At 37.5% G+C, this 22719-nt stretch overlaps 1 protein-coding gene across 1 annotated transcript in view; it reads left to right on the forward strand.

Annotated features, from left to right (window-relative positions):
- Positions 1–318: 318 nt before the first annotated feature.
- LOC138030379 (tyrosine kinase receptor Cad96Ca-like) overlaps positions 319–22719 on the forward strand; it is a 34475-nt gene continuing 12074 nt past the window's right edge. The window contains exons 1-5 of the mRNA XM_068878299.1: positions 319–564; positions 4893–5135; positions 6938–7204; positions 16800–17024; positions 22558–22664. Coding sequence (XP_068734400.1) covers positions 22587–22664 — 78 coding nt within the window. The 5' untranslated portion in view covers positions 319–564; positions 4893–5135; positions 6938–7204; positions 16800–17024; positions 22558–22586. The remainder of the gene's footprint in view (positions 565–4892; positions 5136–6937; positions 7205–16799; positions 17025–22557; positions 22665–22719) is intronic.

The following is a 22719-nucleotide window of genomic DNA, read 5'->3' on the forward strand; positions in this document are numbered from 1 at the left end:
AAAGCAAACCTCGAGCCGTCCGAATTTAGTGACCTAACTGATTCTAGTCAAAGTGAGTTACCACAGCCTACACCGCCCCCGACAACCAACATTGTCATCGTTCTCAGTTTATTGTGCTTAAATTTTTGGGTTTTTTTTGCGTTTGTTGAACTATCAAATTTTAGGAAGGGAGATGTAATTAGTGTGCTCATAATATGCGTTGCTCGCACGCCCAGCTACCCTTGGTTTGCAGCCGCCATGTCAGTTTAGCTTCGCATGGTCCTTTGTCTGGTGCATCCAATTTTATACTTTTTCATTTAACTTCTGTTGTAGTCGCTGCATCTATTGATCGAATTATCAGCTCCTCCAATACTGTGAATGAAGGCAAATTTGTCAACGTGACGTGTCAGGCATCTGGTAATCCTTCACCAACAAATTATACTTGGATTAACAAGGATGGTCAGCTATTCAGTGGAAATGTTTTGAATTTCATCAACATCAGCAGAGCCGAGGCTGGACAATACAGGTGTGTGTTGGGAAATCGTTGTGGAAAGGATGGAAGAAGTACAACGGTGAATGTTCACTGTAAGTAATAAAAGTCACAATCACTTTAGGCTTTTGTGCTGCATCTACCTCTAAGGGCATCTGTCCCCCCCCCCCCCATTATCTCCTCCCCCTTGCGGCATCCCCTTTGTCATTTCCCCCCCCCCCCCCCCAAAAAAAAAAAAAAAGGATAGTCTACCAGGGGCCTGTTCTTCAAAAGCCATTTATGAAACTGCCAACCACTTATTTTAGAAAGCCGAAAAAAGAGTGTGAAGTTTGATGACTTAAATCATCTCCGTTCTTGAGATACAAAGGAAATTGTGACACCCGAAAATGGTCCGTAAAGTTTCGGGACCTTCGAGAAACGGGCACCAGGTTACAAACGGGTATCCGGGTTAAAAAAAACAACAACAACAAATTAAAGAAAAAGTGCTCGACATTTATTTTTTACAACAACAACAAAAACAACATATAAATTTGCTTCCATCGTCTATTTTCTTCCCTGAACACTTAATGAATGAGCTTACTCGAACTTTTCGATGCGTGAACCTTCTTGTTAAACCACAGCTGCATTCAGACACAAGACTATGCATGGCACATGAATGCAAGTTGTGGTTCATTTTAAACTACGATGTACTAGTATCACAAAAAAAAGTTAAGTCCTGGTTGAAATTTACATTGTACGCCATTACTTTAAGTAGAAATAATTTCTGGATATGATCCTGTTTTAGTGAAGATGAAAGTAGAAATTTTCTAGTTCCTCCACTTATTTATTTATTTATTTGTTTATTGAGGCCATTGTAACATTATCTAAGCCTATTTAACATAATTTATTGTTTGATATCTCACCATTCCTTTGTCAAAGTGAAGTCACCAACAATACGGTGCACGTTATGTTACGTGTACATGCTTTGTTGTACCATAAGCTCTCGAAGTCTGTTGTCTCGATTTGAGCCTCAAAATTTTATCTCACATATTTTATCCTCCTCCGCCTTGCATCGTTGAAAATATTTTTCTCTGAAAGGAACTAATGGTGAAGTGTCTTGGAATCAACCGAAAAACGAGGGAAGTTTTGAAAAATCAGTAAAATATTTGAATTTGTAAGCTACTTCCTTCCGAATATTAGCAGCAAATACTCTCCAAGGTTTCAATAAGTATTAACAGAGCAAGCTTTTACAGATGGGTGGTAAAAATTAATGCCCTCTGAGAGCCGTGTGTAAGCTGTAAAAGTAAATCTTTGACCATCCATTTTAACTTAAAACATATTACTAACGTCAATGACTTATGGAGTCCTTTATTGTGACAAGGTTTCAGGATATTTTTCGTTTCTAAAAAATGCAAGACAAAAATAACAGAAGTCCACTGTCAAGGCTGTTCGTCCAGAGTATCGCAGAGAATCTCGAAATTGTATTTCTGAATCGCCCTTTACTTCTAAAGGAAAAATAGGTAATAGCGGCCTTTTGGACTATCCACTGTAAAAAAAAGTACTTATTCTCGGCCATCGTGACTTGCTTAGGGCTTGAGAAACAGCGTTGTTAGCAACAAGACGAGATTCCCTTTATTAGCAAAGCAGTGACATTTACACCTACAGAAGCCTTTCCAGTGGTGACTGCAAAGAATGAATATACCTTCTTCGTTCTTATTTACTCGCAAACGTAATTTCGTGAAAATGGAAACGTTGAAAGGAACTAAATTTCGCGAAAATTGTCCAAATGATAATCTGCATCAACAGTCAGTCAGTCAGTCTCATTTCGTTTACACGGAACTTATGGATACGAAGCACTGAAGATCACCACTTGTGCAACGGGAACTGTAAATTCCAGTCAAAGTTGTTACTGAAATAGAGGCTAGGTCAATTGGTTGTAAATAAAAATGGAAATGTGATTTTATATCTGTTAACAACAAAATCTACTTGACTACTAATACACCATGTTGAAAGACTGTGACATATGTAGTGGTCTATCCATTCGGCAAGCTCAGTGAAAAAATGCTTCGTAAAAGGGGAAAAAGGTATCAATAAAAATATCTATAAAAAGTAAATTAATTGTTTTCATGTTTCGTGGTTTCAGTTTGTGAGAAAGAAATCTGCATGCTTCTTTCCTCCAAATTTAACAACAGTTTTGGGCGCCGAACCAATAAAGATAACTTTGTTTTTCGAGATGTCAGCATGTAAGCGGGCAATCCCATTCCCATGTCTTTGTTCCACTCTTATTGTGCTGAGCTAAGCATTTTAAATCCAGCTGCAGTCCATTAAGTTCACCCGCATTCCTTTTCATGATTGCAATGTTTTCTTTCATCCAGTGTGCATTTAGGCCTTATAAGACCATAATGTTGTGGTTCAAAATTTTCTAGGTTTCGAATTTTCAAACCAGTTTATAAATTAATTTTGATCTTTCTTTGTCTAATATTCATAATCATAATCTGAAACAATGGAAAATGGAAATTAAACTGGTTTTAAAAAATTTGAATTAAATGCAATAATTAACAAATGGTAAACGGCTCAGCGTGCACTTTTGAGTTATGGTGCACGCGGGAGGTTGCTAAGCACGAGAGAAGCGTAAGGAAACAAGACTGGTCATTTTAAAACAAACTAACGTTCACCTCAATTAGAGCCTCCATTTCATGTGGATCTTTACCAACTGCACTTTCAATTTCCATTTCAAATGAATCTCTAAAACTTTGATCGAACGGTGAAAATATTTTAACAAGCAGACTTTCGATTTAGATTGCTGATTTAAACGGTGTTAAGTGATCATTTTGCTGTTTTTGACGAGGATTTCAACGAAGTCTATTCAGATTTGTCATCTTTGAAGCTTCTGTAAATACTTTCGCGCATGCTTCGTGCCGCTTGCACGTTTTCCACGCATGATGAGATGTTATTTAAATCGACTTTGGATGGTTTTCTTCTGCAATAGGCCATTTCCGAGTTAATGTCTGCCTCCTCTTCAAAACGAGTCTAAGTGCGAAGTTTTTGTTATGAAAATTAGTTTTCATTCATATGTAAAGTAGAACTAATTACCATCACCAAAACTTCGCACTTAGACTCGCTTTGAAGAGGAGGCAGACATGAACTCGGAAATGGCCTATTGTTGTTGAGTTCACTTCGTGAGTATATACTAAAACAATTATTCTTTTCAATCTCGTTAAATAATGGCAGAATATTTACCTCGATTTCAAATAATTGTTAATTATAAACAGGCAACACATGGTCATAGTCACAGCTTGGTATCCCATCATCCCAGAACGTAATTTAATGTAGCTCAGAATAAAAAAAACTCCCTAATCCAATCAAAACCTAGAAAAAGTTGAAAAAATCTACCTTTATCACTTTGGTGCTAAATGCCATTTCTATAGCAAACGTTGTACTGGTACAGACTGACTGTACACCCAGTTCATATGCAGCATGTTGTTAGTGCAAACAGGTAAATTAATACAACAGAGAATATTGCTTCATATAACAGAGCTCTATTTAGCAAAACAAAGCAATCCCTTTCGGTCTTGGGTTTCGATTTATCGTTTTTCCAACGAAACATAGGCTATGCTTTGTGGTCTAATGTATTTTACCAAGCTCTGTTATTTCTCCCATTATACCCTTAAATTAAACGCGAAAGAAGTCAGTAATTCATTTTAGAAGGCTGTAATTTGCCGTCATAATAAAAGGAAATCACGAAACGTAGAATCTAGATCAATCTCTTTGTCCCTTGTGTTTAGAGAGAACGTATGACTTCTGCGGTAGAAAGAAAATTGTGTTTAACAAATAGGAATATTGCAAACAGGAAAGCTTCGGTAGTTTGTGGCTTACCTTGGTACGGTTAACCAACCGCGCTGTAAAAAAGCAGGATGCAATCCACAAGTTTCAACGACCTCGTTGTTTATTGTGGTCAATGTGATATAAAAGGTGCCACGTAAAAAATACACATGCCAGTTAGCGCATCGGACGAATGAACAGCACTGGCGCTGTATTGCCCTTTTCTTGATTCTTCCTACTGAGTTATTCTCGATTTCTCGCTTTGATTTGGCTATCAAATTATTTTCCTTTGTTCAGCGGTTTGTCTCTTTTTGCGCCACTCGCTACCCTACCTACTCACGCGGCTGGATCACATCCATGTAATCCAAGTGTTTAATTAACTAACAACATACATTACTAGCACATTCCATCGTTTCTCTCATTTTTGTTTCACTTTTCCCTTATTCGCAGTAAAGGCTTACACACGGAATCACAGCGACTCAAAACCAAATCATTGACTATTACTAAGTTTTCGTGACAGTCACACTGTTCATGTGAGATGTAAGTCCAAAATTGGGCCTGATTACAGATTGATATACCATGTTTTACATTTTACTCTGTTTCTTTTGACCTATTTTGGCAGACCCACTGACCATAACATCCATTTCCTTAAATCAAACGGTTGATGAAGGAGATGTGGTGCTGCTCAATTGTACAGCTGATGGTAATCCCCAACCAAACATCACCTGGACCAGGCTGTCTGATAACAGTATTGTCAGCTTATCTCTGACCATCACAGGGAAACAGGATGAAGGGGGCTACAGATGCACCGCTGACAATGGAATTGGAGATGTTGCTTTTTCTGATGTCTTCATTACTGTTCAATGTAAGTCTCAACTGCTCTTCATTTTAAAATTTAGCTTTAAAATCAGACTGTTAACTTAAATTTCAATGAGCGTAGCACAGGTTAAATAGTAGTCAAAGAGGCCTGAATGAGCAAGGACAGCAATCTCATCCTGCCCTATTCTAAACTATTTGGTTCACTGTCTTGTGCCCAGCATCACATTCGATGGAAGCTTATTGTGCCTTTATCAACATGCAGACTCCGTGTCCTTGAATCCTTTTTATACAGCTACTGTCTGTTTCATGCATGGGCCCAATTATTGGTGTATGCTTTATTACCAGGTGCCAATTATGGTAACGGAAACCGCTCACTCCTAAAAATGCACCTGGATGCATAAGGCAAGATGTTTTTGTAAATTCTAACAACTAAATCAGGAAAGTCTCCCACCACACTCTTCTTGACGACATCACAAAAAGGCTCTCAAATCTATTACTGATTTCTTGGAGTGTATATTTCGTAATTTTATAATATTTTTACTGTGGAATACAGTAGAATGAAATGAAAGTTGAAAAGGTCATCGCATGTAATTATTACATGTATATGCCTTGTGTTTGTGGCCAATATAAGGGCATTATTCTCCCGTAATGCCCACAGACCGATTACGAATTATGCAAATTAGCAAAGAAAAAAACAAAATGGTATCCAAAGGGCACATTTGTTTTATTTGCATTGAAAGTAATATTGCTGAGACTAAAGGCTATGAGTGACGATGGACAATCGGAGAGTGCATTTTATTATCCTGCAGACGAGCTTGAATTTCAAGACAAAAATTAAGCCACATCAGTAAGCTTAGATTACAGACGAGTTGGTGCCGACGATGGCCAATGAAACAGTTCCAGCCAAGAAGAAATTGAAACATTCACAAAAAATCAAAAAAGTGAAAACAGTACTAGGAAAACTGTAGGTGAAATGAAAACGTTCCAACGATATTTGTCCTCAATAAACAAGGGAAGTGTGGAAGTTTTGGACTTACCGGTTTCTGACTTGACCATTTGTTGGCGAAGTTTTTCAAAGACATCCGAAAAATTAATGGCGACGACGACGTTTGGCCGTTGATTCTTGAGAATGTCAACGAAATTTCTCTCGTCAATATTTTTCACAACCATACTAAAATTTTGTTTGCGGGTTTAATATTCATTTTTTCCCGAGAATAAAGATATTTTTTTGACAGAGTGCGCATTAGTTCTCTGACTTGACCTGGGTTTGAAACGATGAATGAACAGATAAGCGCACGCATTACCGGATGTGAAGCGATGAGTTCCGCTTGAACCAAGGTTTCTGTTTTTTCGTCTGATTTCTTCGGCTTCCTTTTCAACTGCTTAACTGCTTCAACTGCAACCACCATATAATAAACAACTTAATAACCTTGACCGTGCGGTCGTTACAGGAAATCTCAAACCTCGGCCTAGCTGTGTTAACCTCGCTATCGTGCAGTCAATACGGCAACGCCGTGGTTTGAGATTTTCCAATAACGACCTCACTATCGGTTATTGAGTAATTAGTAGCAACTTAAGCAGTTGCAAAGGAAGCCGAAGAAATCCAGGTTTGAACGGGACTCTATTAAACCCATGACCCTGCGATTGCGCTTCTAAACTAGATGTTACGCTCTTAGGGAGAAAGAATAAGTAAACTTGCTCAGGTGCCATGTAATTGTAGCAGGACAATATCTGTTGTGCTACTGTGGCCGTGAACAGTAGCGGGGTTTGGTCCACGACTTTTGCTGCCACAGTCTACCATTCTGAGCTTAGCATCTTACAGGCGTTTTGTTTTGTATGATTTTATAGCCTATCATCCAATCAACACAGTCTTCTCAACCAATCTGCCCAACAACACAGTTAACTTGAATGAAAACTTTACTCTCTTATGCAATGCTGATGCAAACCCAGCTGCAAGCTATCGATTGTACAGGGAGCAGGAAAGTTTGAAGGAACAGAACAATGGCACTTATCTTACATTTGTTAGCACCAGAACAAAGCAGGTGGCGTACAGATGCATCCCATTCAATTCCTATGGTGATGGACCTTCAAAGGTGATCACTGTCACAGTGTACTGTAAGTATATATACATCGACTATTCATCTAAAATTCTACATTCCTTGACTTGCGTGCTATGCTATTTCCGCTATGTAGGTGGCAAAAACAGTAGATGTCTCAACACCCTTTTTACACCGCCATCCTGGCAACAATGATGTGAAATCCCACGAGGATATTGTTATCTGTGTGTCTAGAGATTATTAATCACGTGATGCGTTACACGCCAAGGATACATGTTTTCCGTAGTTCTGTTGCATGCAGTAAGAATGCCTTTAAAATAAAGGTATATCAGGACTACTCTTCACAGACACCATGAAGTGCCCTATTTTTTAAAAATATTTCTCTAGTCTTGAGTGTTTGCGTATGTTACAAGTAGCCCTGCCATCATCATCATCATCATCATCATCATCATCATCATCATCATCATCATAATGATACTAATAAAAATAATAATAATATAATAATAATAATAATAACAATGAGTTTATTTTTATAGCGTTATTACGCTAACTGTTCATAAAGCTTTACAAATCATCATACAGAAATCTGTTCACAATGAATACTCTAGAAATTACTAATTACATATCATTAGCAAATTAAATATTCTCACATTACAGATAAAATAAGGTAAAGCACTGTTTAAAGGTACATTTTCTTAAAGAGATGTATTTTTAGTTGACGCTTTGAGGTGTTGATGTCCGTAGCCTTTCTTAAGGAAACTGGCAGTTCATTCCAGAGCCTTGGTCCGGCAATGGAGAAACGCCTTATCTTCATAAATCTTAGTTCTAGATCTTCAAACACTTAAAAGAGCGTGAGAACAAGATCTGAGCGATGGCTTATAACAGTGCGGGACTAAAAGATCGGAAAAATAAATAGACGCCAAGTCATTGAGTACTTTATAGATTAATCGACCAATCTTAAAAGTAATTCGCTGCGATACAGGTAACCAGTGTAGCGATTTCATTACTGGAGTCATATAGTCATATTTGCAAGCAAGAGGGACCTCGCGCAGCAGTGTTCAATACTAATTGCAGCCTATTGATCTAAGATTTGGGAGTCCAAACAGAAGAGCATTACAATAGTCAATCTTCGATGTAACAAAGGAGTGAACTAAGGTTTCAGCAGAACTTTGATCGAAGAATTTTCTAACGTTCCATATGTTTCGAAGATAGTGTTGGGTGCTTGTACATATCATACTAATGTGCTTATCCCTTGCTATTCCCTAGTCAAATATCACTCCCAAATTTCTTACAAACGGGTGGTGTTTAATGGTTTCGACTCCAACTTGAATAGGAGTGGCCATGGGCCGCGGAAAGATCTAATAGTAAAAGAATGACTGAATGGTTACTGTCAATGCCACGAAGAATGTCGTTCTGTACTCTGACAAGAGCAGTCTCAGTAGAGTGATAGAGCTTGTAAGCTGACTGGAACCATAGAGTGGGAAGATGGTCTAATCTGTTACGGGTGAAATGAAAAAAAAATGATAATGGCTTTATGTACCACATATACCACATCCGTCTCATGGTGGTTTACAATTCTCTGAAAGGTTGACCACCACCAACAACGGTTATCTCCCCACTACTCTTCTTCACGAACATTGTGTGGGTTATTTTAATGTCCCACGATGTTAGATGGGACTTACGGTTTATAGTGAGTGTCTTTATCCGAGAAGACTTAAAAGTCTTAACCATTTGCAGATGAAATTACGAATACAGCACTTTGTCCTAAATTAGAAAAACCCAGAGTGTTGGTCTGACCTGGGTTGTGAACCCGAGATCAACCGCACGAAGGTCCTATGTTCAACCAACTGAGCGACCGCTCGTCGGTGAAAGAAGAAGAAGAAAGAAAACACGTTTGAGGTTGTAGACGAATGGACTGGTAGCCACCTGAGGTTCCAATGACTGATACAATGATTGAATTTCTTTTATTTAACGAACGTGGGTAAAATACGAAAATTCTCTATGTACAAATGAAAACGCAATTACAAAAAGAAGGTGCAAGATAATTGTTATTATCTCACAATACAATCTGTTCTGTAATTCGCAGAACCAAGAATACTTGAAATAAATGCATGCAATATTACTGTGCTTTGCTGGGAGGTTTTTGGGCAGCCTGCAAATGAACTCTTGATTCCTCACAATTAGTCTCCTGAAATAGTCCAGGTGGTCAAAGTTCCCCATAAAACACGGCCAAACTTTGGCCAATTGGGAAATTTCACCAGCGTTTGGGATATGACCGGTCTTTCCAAGCAAATAAATAAAGGAGACGTGAGTGCTACATTGTAATGCAAATTACAATAAACAAAGAATCTTAACCCCGGGAGATTTTAATTGAGTTAGCCGATTTGGTCTATTTTTTATTTTCCCGCAAAACGTGATTTTAAAATGGACACTTTTCTGACGCTGGTAGGGACAAACATGATACCAGATTCTTACTCTTGGGTAGTGGATTGGGAGAGGTGAAGACAAAGTGAAATGAGGGAGGGAAGGTTTGCTTCTGTTTGCTCAGTTGAGGAATTTATTTTAGAACAAGAAAACAAAAATGGCGCTCAAAAAAAGTGAACGAGATGTAAGATTGCTTGAAAGACTTTTGAAAACGAGGGCCGAAGAGAGGAAAGTGGAAGTTATTCCAGCGGTTGAGCTGAACGAATACTGAACACATCGACCAAAATGAATTCATCATCTCCGTCCGCACTGAAGATGGCAATGAATACGTGACGACTTTCCTTTGAAGACCTTCGAAGTTTAGTGGCAACTGAAGAAAAATGGCTATTCCGGAAGTGTAACAAACGACTCAAACTGGGCGCAAACTGGGCGCAAACTGCAGACATCAGGTAGTCCTACCATTTCAACCGTTACCACCTTTAAGACTCGCTATGGTGATTTGACCAAGTCGGACTAAAGTGACTTCGGCGTATTTCGCGCCAAACTCAAATGGTTAAGATTTCTTTCCAGTACGGAAATGAACAAAGTTCGGGGCGTGAAATATATCGTATTCTTCGTCTTCTTTTATACGTTAACATTGAAATTCCTTCCCAGTTTACGGATACTAGGGACTTTCTTTTGCTTTCATACTAGATGAAATTAATAACAGACGATTAATTTGGTCTTCTTTACGACACGTACAGTTCACCAAACTTGGATTTGCCGTACGATTCTTTTCCTGTTTTTGACTTGAGTTAGCTGAACGAAGACGAACGCTTTGCGCAATATCGCTTTTTTCAGTTTCATAAAACAAAGGAACATACTAGGACTCAGCATTAACTCTAGAAGGGGCAGTTAAATTATTTCAACAAAACAAGATGTTTACATTTTAATTGCTATAAAAGGAGAGAAACAAAACAAATTTGTTAAGAGTTTGCAAAGCTGGTGAGCACAAAAAAGTAACAACTTGTGATTTGATTACGTCTTGACAATCGAATAAACAGAAGCTTAGAAACTTATGATTTCTTGCTTGTTTTTTGTATAAGGCTTTCTAGTCCGTGGCAAGCCGGCATGATGGGTCCAAAGGAATCCTTTAAGTTTTCACCAAAAGACAAAGCCGTAAATATTTAAGAACTTAATAGTATGGTTAAATACTTTATCTATAAACTTAACTTCTGAAAAAAAAGAGAAATAAGCATTAAAATGGCAAGGAAATGAACGTTTATACTCACATATTGAGAAGCACGCCAAGCGAGGCACTTTACCGTAGTAGAAAAGAATGTTACGGGTGGTAAGCCATATTGTTACGCGTGTGCTCGCGTCACTGGAATTGATTTGGACCTCTCGTAGCCGTAGTAGCACCTTAAAGTCACTAATACCGTAAGTAAGACGTACTTCTTAAACTATTGCACGCATACAGCAACCTTGCAATTATACGCTTTGCCCACACACCTATAACGACTTTACGACGCTTAGTAAAGGATATTTCGAAGACAAAGACGAGCCCAGGGACAGACAGGTAGCAGTATACAAGATCACATGCTGGGATTGCAAGGCCAGTTCCATTGGTGAAACCAGCAGGAACCTAAACACACGACTTAACAGAACACAAAAAAGCGACGAAGAATGGTGATCTCAATAATAATATTGCTGAACACTATTCTAAAACACACTATCGACTGGGACTCTGCTAAGTGCTCAACCGGCTGTACGGACGACTTACACTTTAAAGCTGGTATACAAACTTAGAACAAACGACTTTAAACCCTTGCCAACTTCTACTTGCGCCTCACAAACGATTACTTAATGGAAAACTTACAAGCCGGAACGTAATGCACTAATCACCACTCACCAGCTTCACAACCAATCACACTACTTTTCCAACTACCGATCACATCACAGACTAGAGCATCGCTACATTCGTTTAAATTTCCAACCGTTACATGACTCTGAAGATAACTTCCGCTCATGTTGTTAAAACGTCGGTTACTGCAATTAACAGTCCTTCTCAGGACTCTTTCCACACGGACGACCAAATGCCATTAATTAAGCAATGTGTTTTCATAATATAATGAAAGCAAGAAAAACAGGGATGCCAAATGGTTAAAATAAGATGTAATTTTTAGAGGTACTCTGACCAGCATCTGGAATTGCTCTGAATACATAGTCGCTAGCTTACCTCTATGGTTTCACATGTAAATAGCCCACTTCTGTTACTGAAATTTATGCTTGTTTGCAGCTTAAAATATTGATATAGTGGACTAAAGAAAGTATTAAGATGTGTATGTGTTGCGGACAGTATTTGTCGGCAACGATGATGATTCAAACGGAAGGCCCTATCTGCGCAGCACAGGAACAGGCTTAAAGGACTAATTACATTGATCGGACTGCTGCGTCACCGCTGTGTAGAATGGGGGTTGAAAAGGAAGAGAGGGTATTTCATCTAGTGAGTGAGTGCAAAATGTTGGCCCAGAAGGAATATATAAGACGATGTGATAAAGTGCGAGGATTATACATGGGAAGTTGTATGAGTTACACCAGCTTTAGAGGAAGAAAAAGTGATATGAAAACGCACCAGAAGGTGTTGTGGAGAAATGTACCGTAAAGCTACTTGGGATATGAACATCCAATGTGATAACGGTTGTTAAAGCAAGAAGACCTGACATCATCGTAGTGAGCGAGAAGGAGAAAAAAATGCTTAATTGTGGACATTGTTATCCCAGGAGGTAGTAGGGTACATGAAAAGGAATTTGAAAAAAAAAATCGAAAAAATGCCAGGATTTGAAGTAGGAGATTAGAAGAATGTGGCGTGCAACGTGGATGTAGTACCGGTTATTGTAGGGGCTCTTGGAAGTGTTACTAAGAAACTTCTTCAATGGATTGAAAAATTGAGGATTCGGCTATAAGAATTGGACTGTTGCAGAAAACTACGCTATTAGGAACGGCCAGAATTTTAAGGAAGGGGGTTGAGGAGAGTGTCTCCAGGGAACAATTGGTTATTTGTTATGACTCGCTCCCTTGGGATGCATGTCGGCAAGCTAAACACGATAGAATGCTGCGGCCAATCTACCACCACCTACTACAGAAATACAACTTCCAAGAGAGTAACAACAAAAAACCGTGTTATATGAAATCAACACCAACAGCTGTCATGGGAAACGCAAACGCCAAGATTCTATGGGACACTTCCTTTCAACTGGACAGTGCCCCAGAAAATGGTGCCAACAAGATCGATATGGCTATATTGGACAAGCAAGGCAAGTCGTGGTTGCTAATCGAAGGCACTGTATGCCAGGTAGAACGGATCAAAAAAAAAATAACAACAGTGAAGCAAGAAAAGTACATCGATCTACTGAGAGGAATAAATAACTTATACAAGGATCACACAGTAACTCAAATCAACGTAGTATTCCACTTCCTATGAGGTTATTATATGAGAATGGAAAAGAAACTTAACAACATCACAGGAACAGACAAAGAAACTGAATATATTGTTATTAAATGCTAAAAGTGGCTCCTTTCACAAAACAATGAGATAATTATAACGATTATAACAGTGTTACACGTAACCCAAAGGCAACAAAGCATATGGGTCACCCGCATTGTTGTAAAAGAAAATACATTGAAGAAACAAATAAAGATACCATAATAATTAATAATGATGATGATAATAATAACAATAATAATAATAATGATAATAATAATAATAATAATAATAATATTAATATTAATAAAAATTATCCTATCAACTTCTGACGATCGACCAATAACTTGTTCAAACAGTCTATGCAAGGTGATAACCTCAGTCACTGACCACCTTTTAGAAATGCATAATTGATAAGATGATACAAGAAGATGCCCACTTCCATAAAAAGAATCTATCTCGTGTTTGGATCGATGTCAAGAAGGCCTTCGATTCTGTTTGTCACGAATGGATCACCAAACCACTTGAAATGCATGGAGTAAACGCAGATCTCATCCATCTCATCAAAACTATTCTGAAAGCATGGAACATCAACCTTGAAGTAATATCAACAAAGGCAAGGAAATCATCAAAGTAAAGAGAGGAATTCTTCAAGTGGATTCTTTTTGTGTGCGACTATTTACATTAACACGTAATCCTATTGCATGGTATCTGAGGGGTACAGAGGGATATAAATTGTCCCATGCCCAGAACCAAAAGATCACACATGTGCATTTCGTTGATGACTTAAAAAACTTACCATCGTTCTGAACACATAGTTGTGACCGTTACAAGGAAACTAAATAAAATGTTCACAGACATTGCAATGGAATGGGGGATAAACAAGTGCGCTGCCATACACATGAAAAGAGGCAAACTAATTACCAATAACATCAGCAGCGCAATGCCTGTAAGTAACAACTGTACCATCCCAGCTCTGAGCAATGATGACCACTATAAATTCCTAGGAGAATATCAAAACACTCATAGAAACACTCATAGAAGAAGCTGCCAAGGAGTACAAGACCCCACTATAGGCAGTTTGGACTTCCCCATTGTCAGTCCCACGCAAGGTCAGCGCAACGAGCATCTACGCAGTGCCTATCTTACAAACTGCATGTGGTCAACCGACTGGTGTATTAACAACCTTAAAGAACTCGATAGATTAACAAGACATGGAATCAATGAGTGCAGTGGAAAGCATAAGTATGAATCGACAAGATTATTGTGTCTATCATCAGAAGATGGAGGAGAAGAATTGATTGAAATAGAGTCACTGTACAAGAATGCCAAGCTTAAAGTAGTCCATTACATAAAATAACAGTGAGGATCCACGCATTAAACTAGTCAAATCATTCCAAGAAGAAAAAGAAAAAAAGCAACTCCTTCATCTTCTTATGATAGACACAATAATCTTGTCGATTCATACTTTTGCCAAAAGGTATGCAGAAGAACTAGAACTCAATTGACACTTTGAAGATGGCGCAGGAGTCTTGGAAGGCACTGACGACGTAACAATAGTGAACGTTAAAGAACCCAGCAAAATAAAACAGATCGTCCATAAAGCAAATATGAAGACACACAAAAATGAAGGCATGAAAAATGGCATGGATTGGAAAGTTTGTGACTCAATACTGACAGTATCCAGAGGTATCAGCCCACTCATACGACATCTTTAGACAGTGGAAGAAAATTCCGGATATAGTCCTGTCAGTAGATACAAGCACTGGACAGCAACTCCTTAACACAAAGACCTATAGATCACAAACGTTACGCGAACAAAGTAACTAACGACTTGGCCTGCCGACTTTGTTTTAAAGATCAGACGACAGTATCACACCTTCTCTATGGCTGTTCTCACATAGCACAGTCACTGTATAAAGCACGACACGACTATGCTACGCCCCGTTTACCGTGCTTTATTGGAAAGGTACAGATTTGAAGAATCTGTGTATTCTAACCGGTGGTACAAGCAATCCTATCCCCAACCAAGCCAAGAGAACAACAAAGCAGAGATCTTGTGGGACATACCCTGGAAACTCGAAAAATGTCCAATGAATGGCGCAACTAGACCGGATATCAGTGTATTGGGTAAAAATAAAAAAAGGGATCATCGTAGAAGGAACGATATGCAACCCAGGAACAATCACAATGAAAACTAAACACAAGAAAGATAAATATATAGATTTAAAACTAGGTATTAAGAACTTATACCCAGGTCATAAAATAAAGCTCATTACAGTAGTCTTTGATTTTCTCGCAGTTTACTACAAGGATCTTGAAGAAGAACTGACCAGCATATTAGATAACAACTTAGCAAAGACAACTATTGATCGTTCACAAAAGTGGATTAGCTCCCAAAACTGTGAAATAGTAAAAAGGTTTCTCTCATAAACTGATTTTGGTTAAAGCCGTTTATGGATGGCAAAGATGTACATAGTATCTGATTTTCAATTTTTTTTCCTTCATAAGCATCTATGAATTTTACTAATTCTATTTTGTTAACTATATATTCATATGTAAGTTTTACAATATTACATTGTATTTATTAGATTGACCATAGTCATAAGGTTTTATAGGATAGTTACATGAGCACCATTGCCCAGGCCTACAGGCCCACAAAGGTTGTAAAATCATTTGAGGATATTTCAATAAAGTCTCCCATAATAACAATAATAATAATAATAATAATAATAATAATTTTTGATAAAATTATAATTTTATTAGAATTTTAAATATATCTAATATAATACAAATATTTACAAATGCGTTAAAATTTATCCCATCATACCTTTTTTCCTTTATACTCTCATTTTACGAAATGATAAAAATTGCTTACCTAAAAAACTAAAAAACTAATAATTAATAATCTTATAAGAAATATTATATTATGAAAACAATATGTATTAACAAAAAATATCTAAAAATGTTCTTTACTCTACTCTCTAAATCCTGCTTGTTCTTTTTCAATCTCAAAGCCTCATTGCTCAATGTTCAAAGGGACACGCCTAGTGGTTCGTGAACCTCCTAGGCAAAGTAAGGCGGACCTTAGTAGAGCGAAGGGCACTTTTGAACGTATCCATGAAATTGTTGTGCTGTACTCCTCTCCTTTCTTAATAGATATTAGTTCCGCAAATCTACTATGGAAACTTTTGCATTCGCCCGCCATGCCTCCGGTAGTCGTGAAGACTAAATGTGTGAAAGTCCCTTGCTCAACCTCCAAAACCCTGCTCGCGTACAACCTCTTCTTCTCATATTCATGTTTGCGATAAATCTGCTTTGTAAGACCGTCGAAAAAGGAAGAGCCTTGCCTATCCCAAAAGCCATAATGATGATGATGATGATGATGATGATGACGACAACAACAACAATAATATCCTAGCACGTTTTTTTTCTTTTTTTTAGGAATACAACATTTGGGACGTTTTATGAGCTAGCATAAGTTTTAGTAATTTCTTAAGGTTTTTGATTAGCATGTATGGTTTAGTCTCGCAGTAACTGGCTACGGTTACAGCTGGGCAACCAGTCGTTTTTATACTGCTCATAATAATAATAATAATAATAATAATAATAATAATATAATAGCTAGGACATGACCAGCAGAATGTACAGGCCCGTTACGCCAGTCTTTCTGCCAATTAATTTGCATTCTTTCATTACGCTAAAATAAACTACTGTGTACCTTTTTTTTTCTTAAATTTGATCTCTTTCTTCTTTGCTCTTACAGATGCTGCCGAAGCTACAGGTAGGGGAGGGAATTTTTCGTTGCCTGAAGGAGGTTCAAAACTGTTCTCATGTCCGGTTGACGGAAACCCTGAACTTAACATAATATGGTACAAGGGCAATAGCGTAAATACAAAACAATTGGAGGCAAGGGAAACTGGGTGTTACACTTGCTCTGCAAGCAACTCGCTTGGAACACCAGTCACCATCACACAGTGCCTTACTTTTGGTAAGATTATCAGCCTATTTTGTCACTATCCTTAATGGAAATTACTTTTAAAGTGCGTACACTGTAGATATCAGTGATCCTCACGTGATGAGTTCGGCCTCCATGAGTAGAACATCGTTCCGTCATAGACAAAAATGCCATTAATATGTGTTCGTTTGCATTCATTTTGGGTGTTACTAAAACGTGGAACCACTGACCGCGGAATGTCGTAGCCCACAGACATGTCCAGAAATGCACGCAATCGCAAAAATAACAAATATAACAACCACTCAAAAACACATACCCAATATAACATTTTTGGTTACTTTTGTTGTATTTGTGGGGCTTCCTTCCCTTGTCCGTTTTAAAGAATTGTTATTTTGGCTTCTCTCTTGTTTGATTTGGTATTTTCGTTACTTTTATTTTATTTGTGGGGGCTCCTCCATTTGTCCGTTTCAAAGATTTGTTACTTCTGCTGATTGCGCTTAATTCATTCTATTTTTTCGTTATATTTATGGAGCCTCCTTTTGTTTTTTTCTTTCAAAGAATTGTTATCTTTGCTGGTCTCGCTTGACTCATTAAATATTTTGGTTTTTTTTTTTTTAATTTTTTTTTTATTTTCGTTATTACTTAACAAATATTTGGTATAGTAACCAGTTTTGCAATTTCGTGCATTTCTAGGCATATAAGTGAAGGGGCCTCTCAGCTGCCCCCACTACCGCCCCAAGTAATGTTGAAACTGACTGCAGCAGTTCTAAATGACTCTGGAATATTGTAAGGGTGTGCTTCTTCTCCAGTTTCTTGTTGAGAGGCAACGATTTTTGATCTGGAAATCACTCTTGATTGTTCTGATTGTGGTGATGGTTTATTATATTTTATGAGAATTACCTACTTAGAAAAACGCATACTGCGACATTTTTGTGGCATTTTATTTTCAGAAAAAAAATTGACTCGGATACTTAACTGCTGCTGCTAATATTTAGTTATTAAGAGTGCCTCTTCATATATGTATAATAAGCTCAATGATGTGTGCATTTTTATTGGTTCTCACCCATGATCTATTAGAGGACATGGCTGACGTTAATTGTCCAAAATTTAATTTTTTTTTTGTAAGCCTTGTGTAAAATCGTAATCATAGACAGGGCGTCAAGTGACAAATGACTCTCAGAAAATAGCAAAATAGGAAAAAAGACAGAAATTGTTATCCCCAAATAGCGACAAAATAGAAAGCTATCCTTGAATTATATTTCTTAACAAAGCCAACAGCAGCTCTGTTCCACAACCCAATGCCTTATCTAACATCTAACAGGCAAGATGGCATGCATCCTTCATAGGAACAAGTGTTAAAACTTGTTACCAAGGGAAAACTTGTCCTTCACCTACCAAATTATATCACATTCACGCACAGTACTTCATAAGATGTCTATAATTTGAGTCCTTAGTTCAGACCTTCCAACATCTATTAAAGCCCCCAAATCTTGAGGTCTCAAAAATTAACCCCAAAAAATCTTTAGATTTGGGTCCCAAAGAGTGAGATTTGCAAAAATGGTTAAAAACAAAGGAATCTCAACGCTAACAATGCCTAGCAGTGTTCAAACTGCCATAATTTGTCTTTTCAGCATTAATTCACACAAATTTAATGTCTTCAGGGGATCACTCCCTTCGTTACGTACCTTGGGTGCCAGAGGTTATTTCTCCGTTTCGAGGTAGCGAAATTGTAATTCATTTTTGGTTTTCCAAAGATATTTAATTTCAACGGGCCTCTGGAGCCGGGGTATTCGTTCTGTCATTTTGAACACATGTAACAAAGCCTTCGCAGGTTACTTCGTGGTCTAATTGGACATCAGACTGAGGTATTTTGGCTCGGCCCAGATTCCCAAAGACAAGAAACTCAAATATTGCATTTTTTGTATACATATATATATTTTTAATTTTAGGCCGTATCTGATTGAGATTGTATTTATTGCTGAAAACGGTGAGATTTCGAAGTTAAATCCTGAGACCGTGAGATGAGTCCTAAAATCGTGAGTCTCACGGCCACATCGTGAGAGTTGGAAGGCCTGATAGTTGTTTGAAGCTGAGAAAGATAAGCATCAAGAATTTTTTTTTCTGCAAACAGTATATATCATCAAGTAATGCTATGATCCTCTTTGTTATGAACGCAATTTTAGCAATTGCGTAGAGAAGCCTGAAAAGTTCAGGACTTCAACAGGGTTTGAACCCGTGACTTCCTGATACCCGTGTTCACACCCCGTTGAAATCCTGAAATTTTCAGGCTTCTCTACACAATTGTTAAAATTGCATTCATAACTGCGAGGATCATAGCTTCATATCCGCAGTTTAATATATGATTTATTTCATATATTATTTCATACTAAAATATCATATCAAAGTTCACAGTTACCGAATGTCTTACATACAATAAAAGCCAACAAAGACTAGTCGTAACCAAACAAAATTCTTATGCTTGTTATTTTTTGGGCCCCTTTAGCAGAGTGGGTAGCTCTGACTTATTTTGGACAGTTCTTGTCGTTGACGACATGGCTTTGTCCAACAGGTTAAGCTGTTTTGCAGTCAACAGTTTCCCCTTTTTCTCCTATTATCTCTGAGCATTTCAAGGCATCATCTCGCTTGATCTTAGCAGGGTCACCCATCATTGTGGCTAAATAGAAACACTTTGTTGACAATTGTTGCCAAAAACACGAGCTAGTTCGTTGTAATGGTTACCACTCTATAATAACAGCCGTCACAAAACGTGTAAGGCTGAAAAATATTTGAACTTTTTTTGAGTAAAATATTACTATAAAGACGTAAGAGATCATACATGTCCAATACTCCGACATAATGAGATTCCTGGTACGTCACAATAGACATCACAAAGTGTCACAAAGTGTCCCGCTCTTTAAGTCTAGCAAAACTGTTACTATTTTTTTAAGGATTAAGGGTGGGGGACACTTTGTGATGTCTATATTGTGAAGTGCCATGAATCTCATTATGTCGGAGTATTGGACGACCCTCTAAGAGATACAACTGTCTTTAAGGAGATGTCATATTAATAAAACAATTATTGTTCGAAAACAAGAAGGATCGATGAAATTGGATTGAATTACTTGCCTCCTTAATTCCAATGCCCTTGTGACCAAAAATAAACTCTTATTTTTCTTTGGATTTCAAAACTATGTTAACTAAACACTAACCAAAGTTTTAAGCCTTGATTTCAAAAGGATACCTGTTTATTTTAACTGGAATTTCCCTATTTAATCATTGACCCACTATTACTAACTTTAAGATCTTAAGAGATCTGGATCGAGGAGAAAAAGACGTCAAAGGCTCACTAGTTTAAGAATGTAACACGTGTGTATGCCACGGAATTAATATGCAGAACGTGAATTTTGGGCTTTCAGATCAGCCTTTTAAACTCATGTTTTGCATAAATAATGAGCTGCATTCACACGCTGAAATTTTAGCTAGTGAGCCTTTGACGTCACTTTTCCCTGGATCTACTGAACCCCCTGAGGTCCAATCGATCGGTTTTGAACGTGAGTAATGACGGACCTTGAAATACAAAACTTACCCTCAAAGTAAACGGCCTATGGATGAAAGTCAAAGCTCAAAATTCTGCTAGTCAGGTGTTAAGAAAACACTTTCAAAATCTGATTAGGTTTTTTTTAATCACAGGGGCACTTTAATTCCACATGGCACCTTTGTTCTTAAGAATTTACCAATTTGTTGGAGAATTTTATCTCAAACATTTCAAAATGTTACCCTGCATTAAGTAAGAACCTACACAAAAGAATAAGAGGAGAAAATAGGAAGCAGGCCGAAAAATAGGAAAAAATAGGGAGAAATGGGTTAATGTTTATTATTGAAAAGTTTCTCTCTATAAACGGTCAATGGTATAAAATGGTGTCCAAGACCCTCACCATTATCGCCATTATCACCACTCTCTGTCAGCGTCATGAAACAGCTCGTTTACTAGGAAAAACGAGTTACAATTGTTGAAGAGGTTCTTCACTATGACAAATCACTGAAGTTTGTTACAAGTGTTGACGTCATTATCTGCTCATAGCTCCTGGTGTTCTTTATTTAGTACCTACCTCGGCTACGCCCACCTCTACAGCACAACCAAGTAAGTGGTTAAATTAACATTTACTACATGAAGTCAGCCATCCTTTTGTTTGAGATGTAGTACTAGAATCCTGTTTGTTTATCGTTTACAAGCTTAGGGAAATGAAACCTTGAGGGTGAATGTCTAAGGCTTCTAACTTTGTACCCTCAGATTTATGTACAACACATGACCTATAAACTGGCCAAGATTTTTTTAAAAGTGCTGGACATACATACACAAATTCATCTTCATTCGGACCTCCAGATAGCACACTTTGTATTCATCAAAATATCTGCGCACGCGTAACAAGAAAGAGTTAATAAGGAAATAACAATACAAACAGGATATACTCTACGTGTGAGGTTCCTTGCATACATTGACTCTCAATTACGTTTCCTGTTTATTCTGGCCTAAAAAGCCATACAATGAGCTTAACACCTCAGTAAGTAAAGTACTAGTAAGAGTCCATTTCTTGTGGTAGTCACTTTCGATTAAGAAGCATATTTTCCAAAAGTGCCGCTGTGATAAAAAGATAGACAAAAAACAATTCTTTCTTTCTTCAAATTTTGAAAGACATTGGTGTGTTTGCTTAACACTTGACTGGCAAATTTTGAGCCTCGATTTTTATCCAAAGGCCGTTTACTTTGAGTGTAAGTTTTGGATTTCACGGTCAGCTATTACTCACGTTCAAAACTGACCGATTGGACCTCAGAGGGTTGGATCCAAAAAAAGGGTACTTCAAAGGCTCACTAGTTTAAAAACTCAGCCCGTGAATGCAGTTTACTATGTAAGCGAGTTTAAAAGTGTGAAAGCCTAAAACTCCCGTGCTGCATTTTAATTCTGCGGAGTACACACGCATTACATTCTCAAACTAGTGAGCCTTAGACATCATTTTCTCCTCTATCCGGCTTTCTGAGGATATTAAAATTAGTAATCGCGCATCTTTAAATAGGAAAATCTCAGTTAAATAAAACAAGTTTTTCTTTTCAAATCAAGGCTTAAAACTTTGGTTGTTTAGTGTTTAGTTAACAGTTTTTAAAATCCAAAGAAAAAAATTAAATTGACTTTCTTGGTCACAGGAGCACTTTAAAGCCGGATTGTACAATTAGGTACAAATATTATTCGTACACTCAAAAATTTGTAATGTCATGTAGTCATCAGGTCTTTTTGCATGTTTTTCATCCCATGAACTTTCATTTGCGCTATTTAAACCCAAAAGATAACTCAACTTACCTCCATGTTCAGGACATCAAGCTTTACTTTAAAAATTAAAAACTAATAATTAGGAGCTATTTGTGAGTTGTATTGTTGTAAAAAAAGTCTGTTGCTGTTGTTGTTGTTGTGCCAAACATTGCTTTAAATAGATAACAGATATTCATAACTTTTTGTCTAGGATTTGACTTTTCAACCAAGAGTGAATGAAATGTTTGACTCTTCCCTTTTTAGCAAAGCAAGTTTATGCGGACCTGACGATAATGGAAAACTTTTTATCAGAATACGGAGATTTGAATAAGCAAGTTTCAAAACAATTGGCGGATTCATTTGCGTTAGAGGTGCATTTTGACATTTCTCACACATAATCTGGAATAAAAGACACGTGAAGGAATA

Source organism: Montipora capricornis, chromosome 13, assembly GCF_036669925.1.
Source record: "Montipora capricornis isolate CH-2021 chromosome 13, ASM3666992v2, whole genome shotgun sequence".
Classification (NCBI taxonomy): Eukaryota; Metazoa; Cnidaria; class Anthozoa; order Scleractinia; family Acroporidae; genus Montipora; species Montipora capricornis.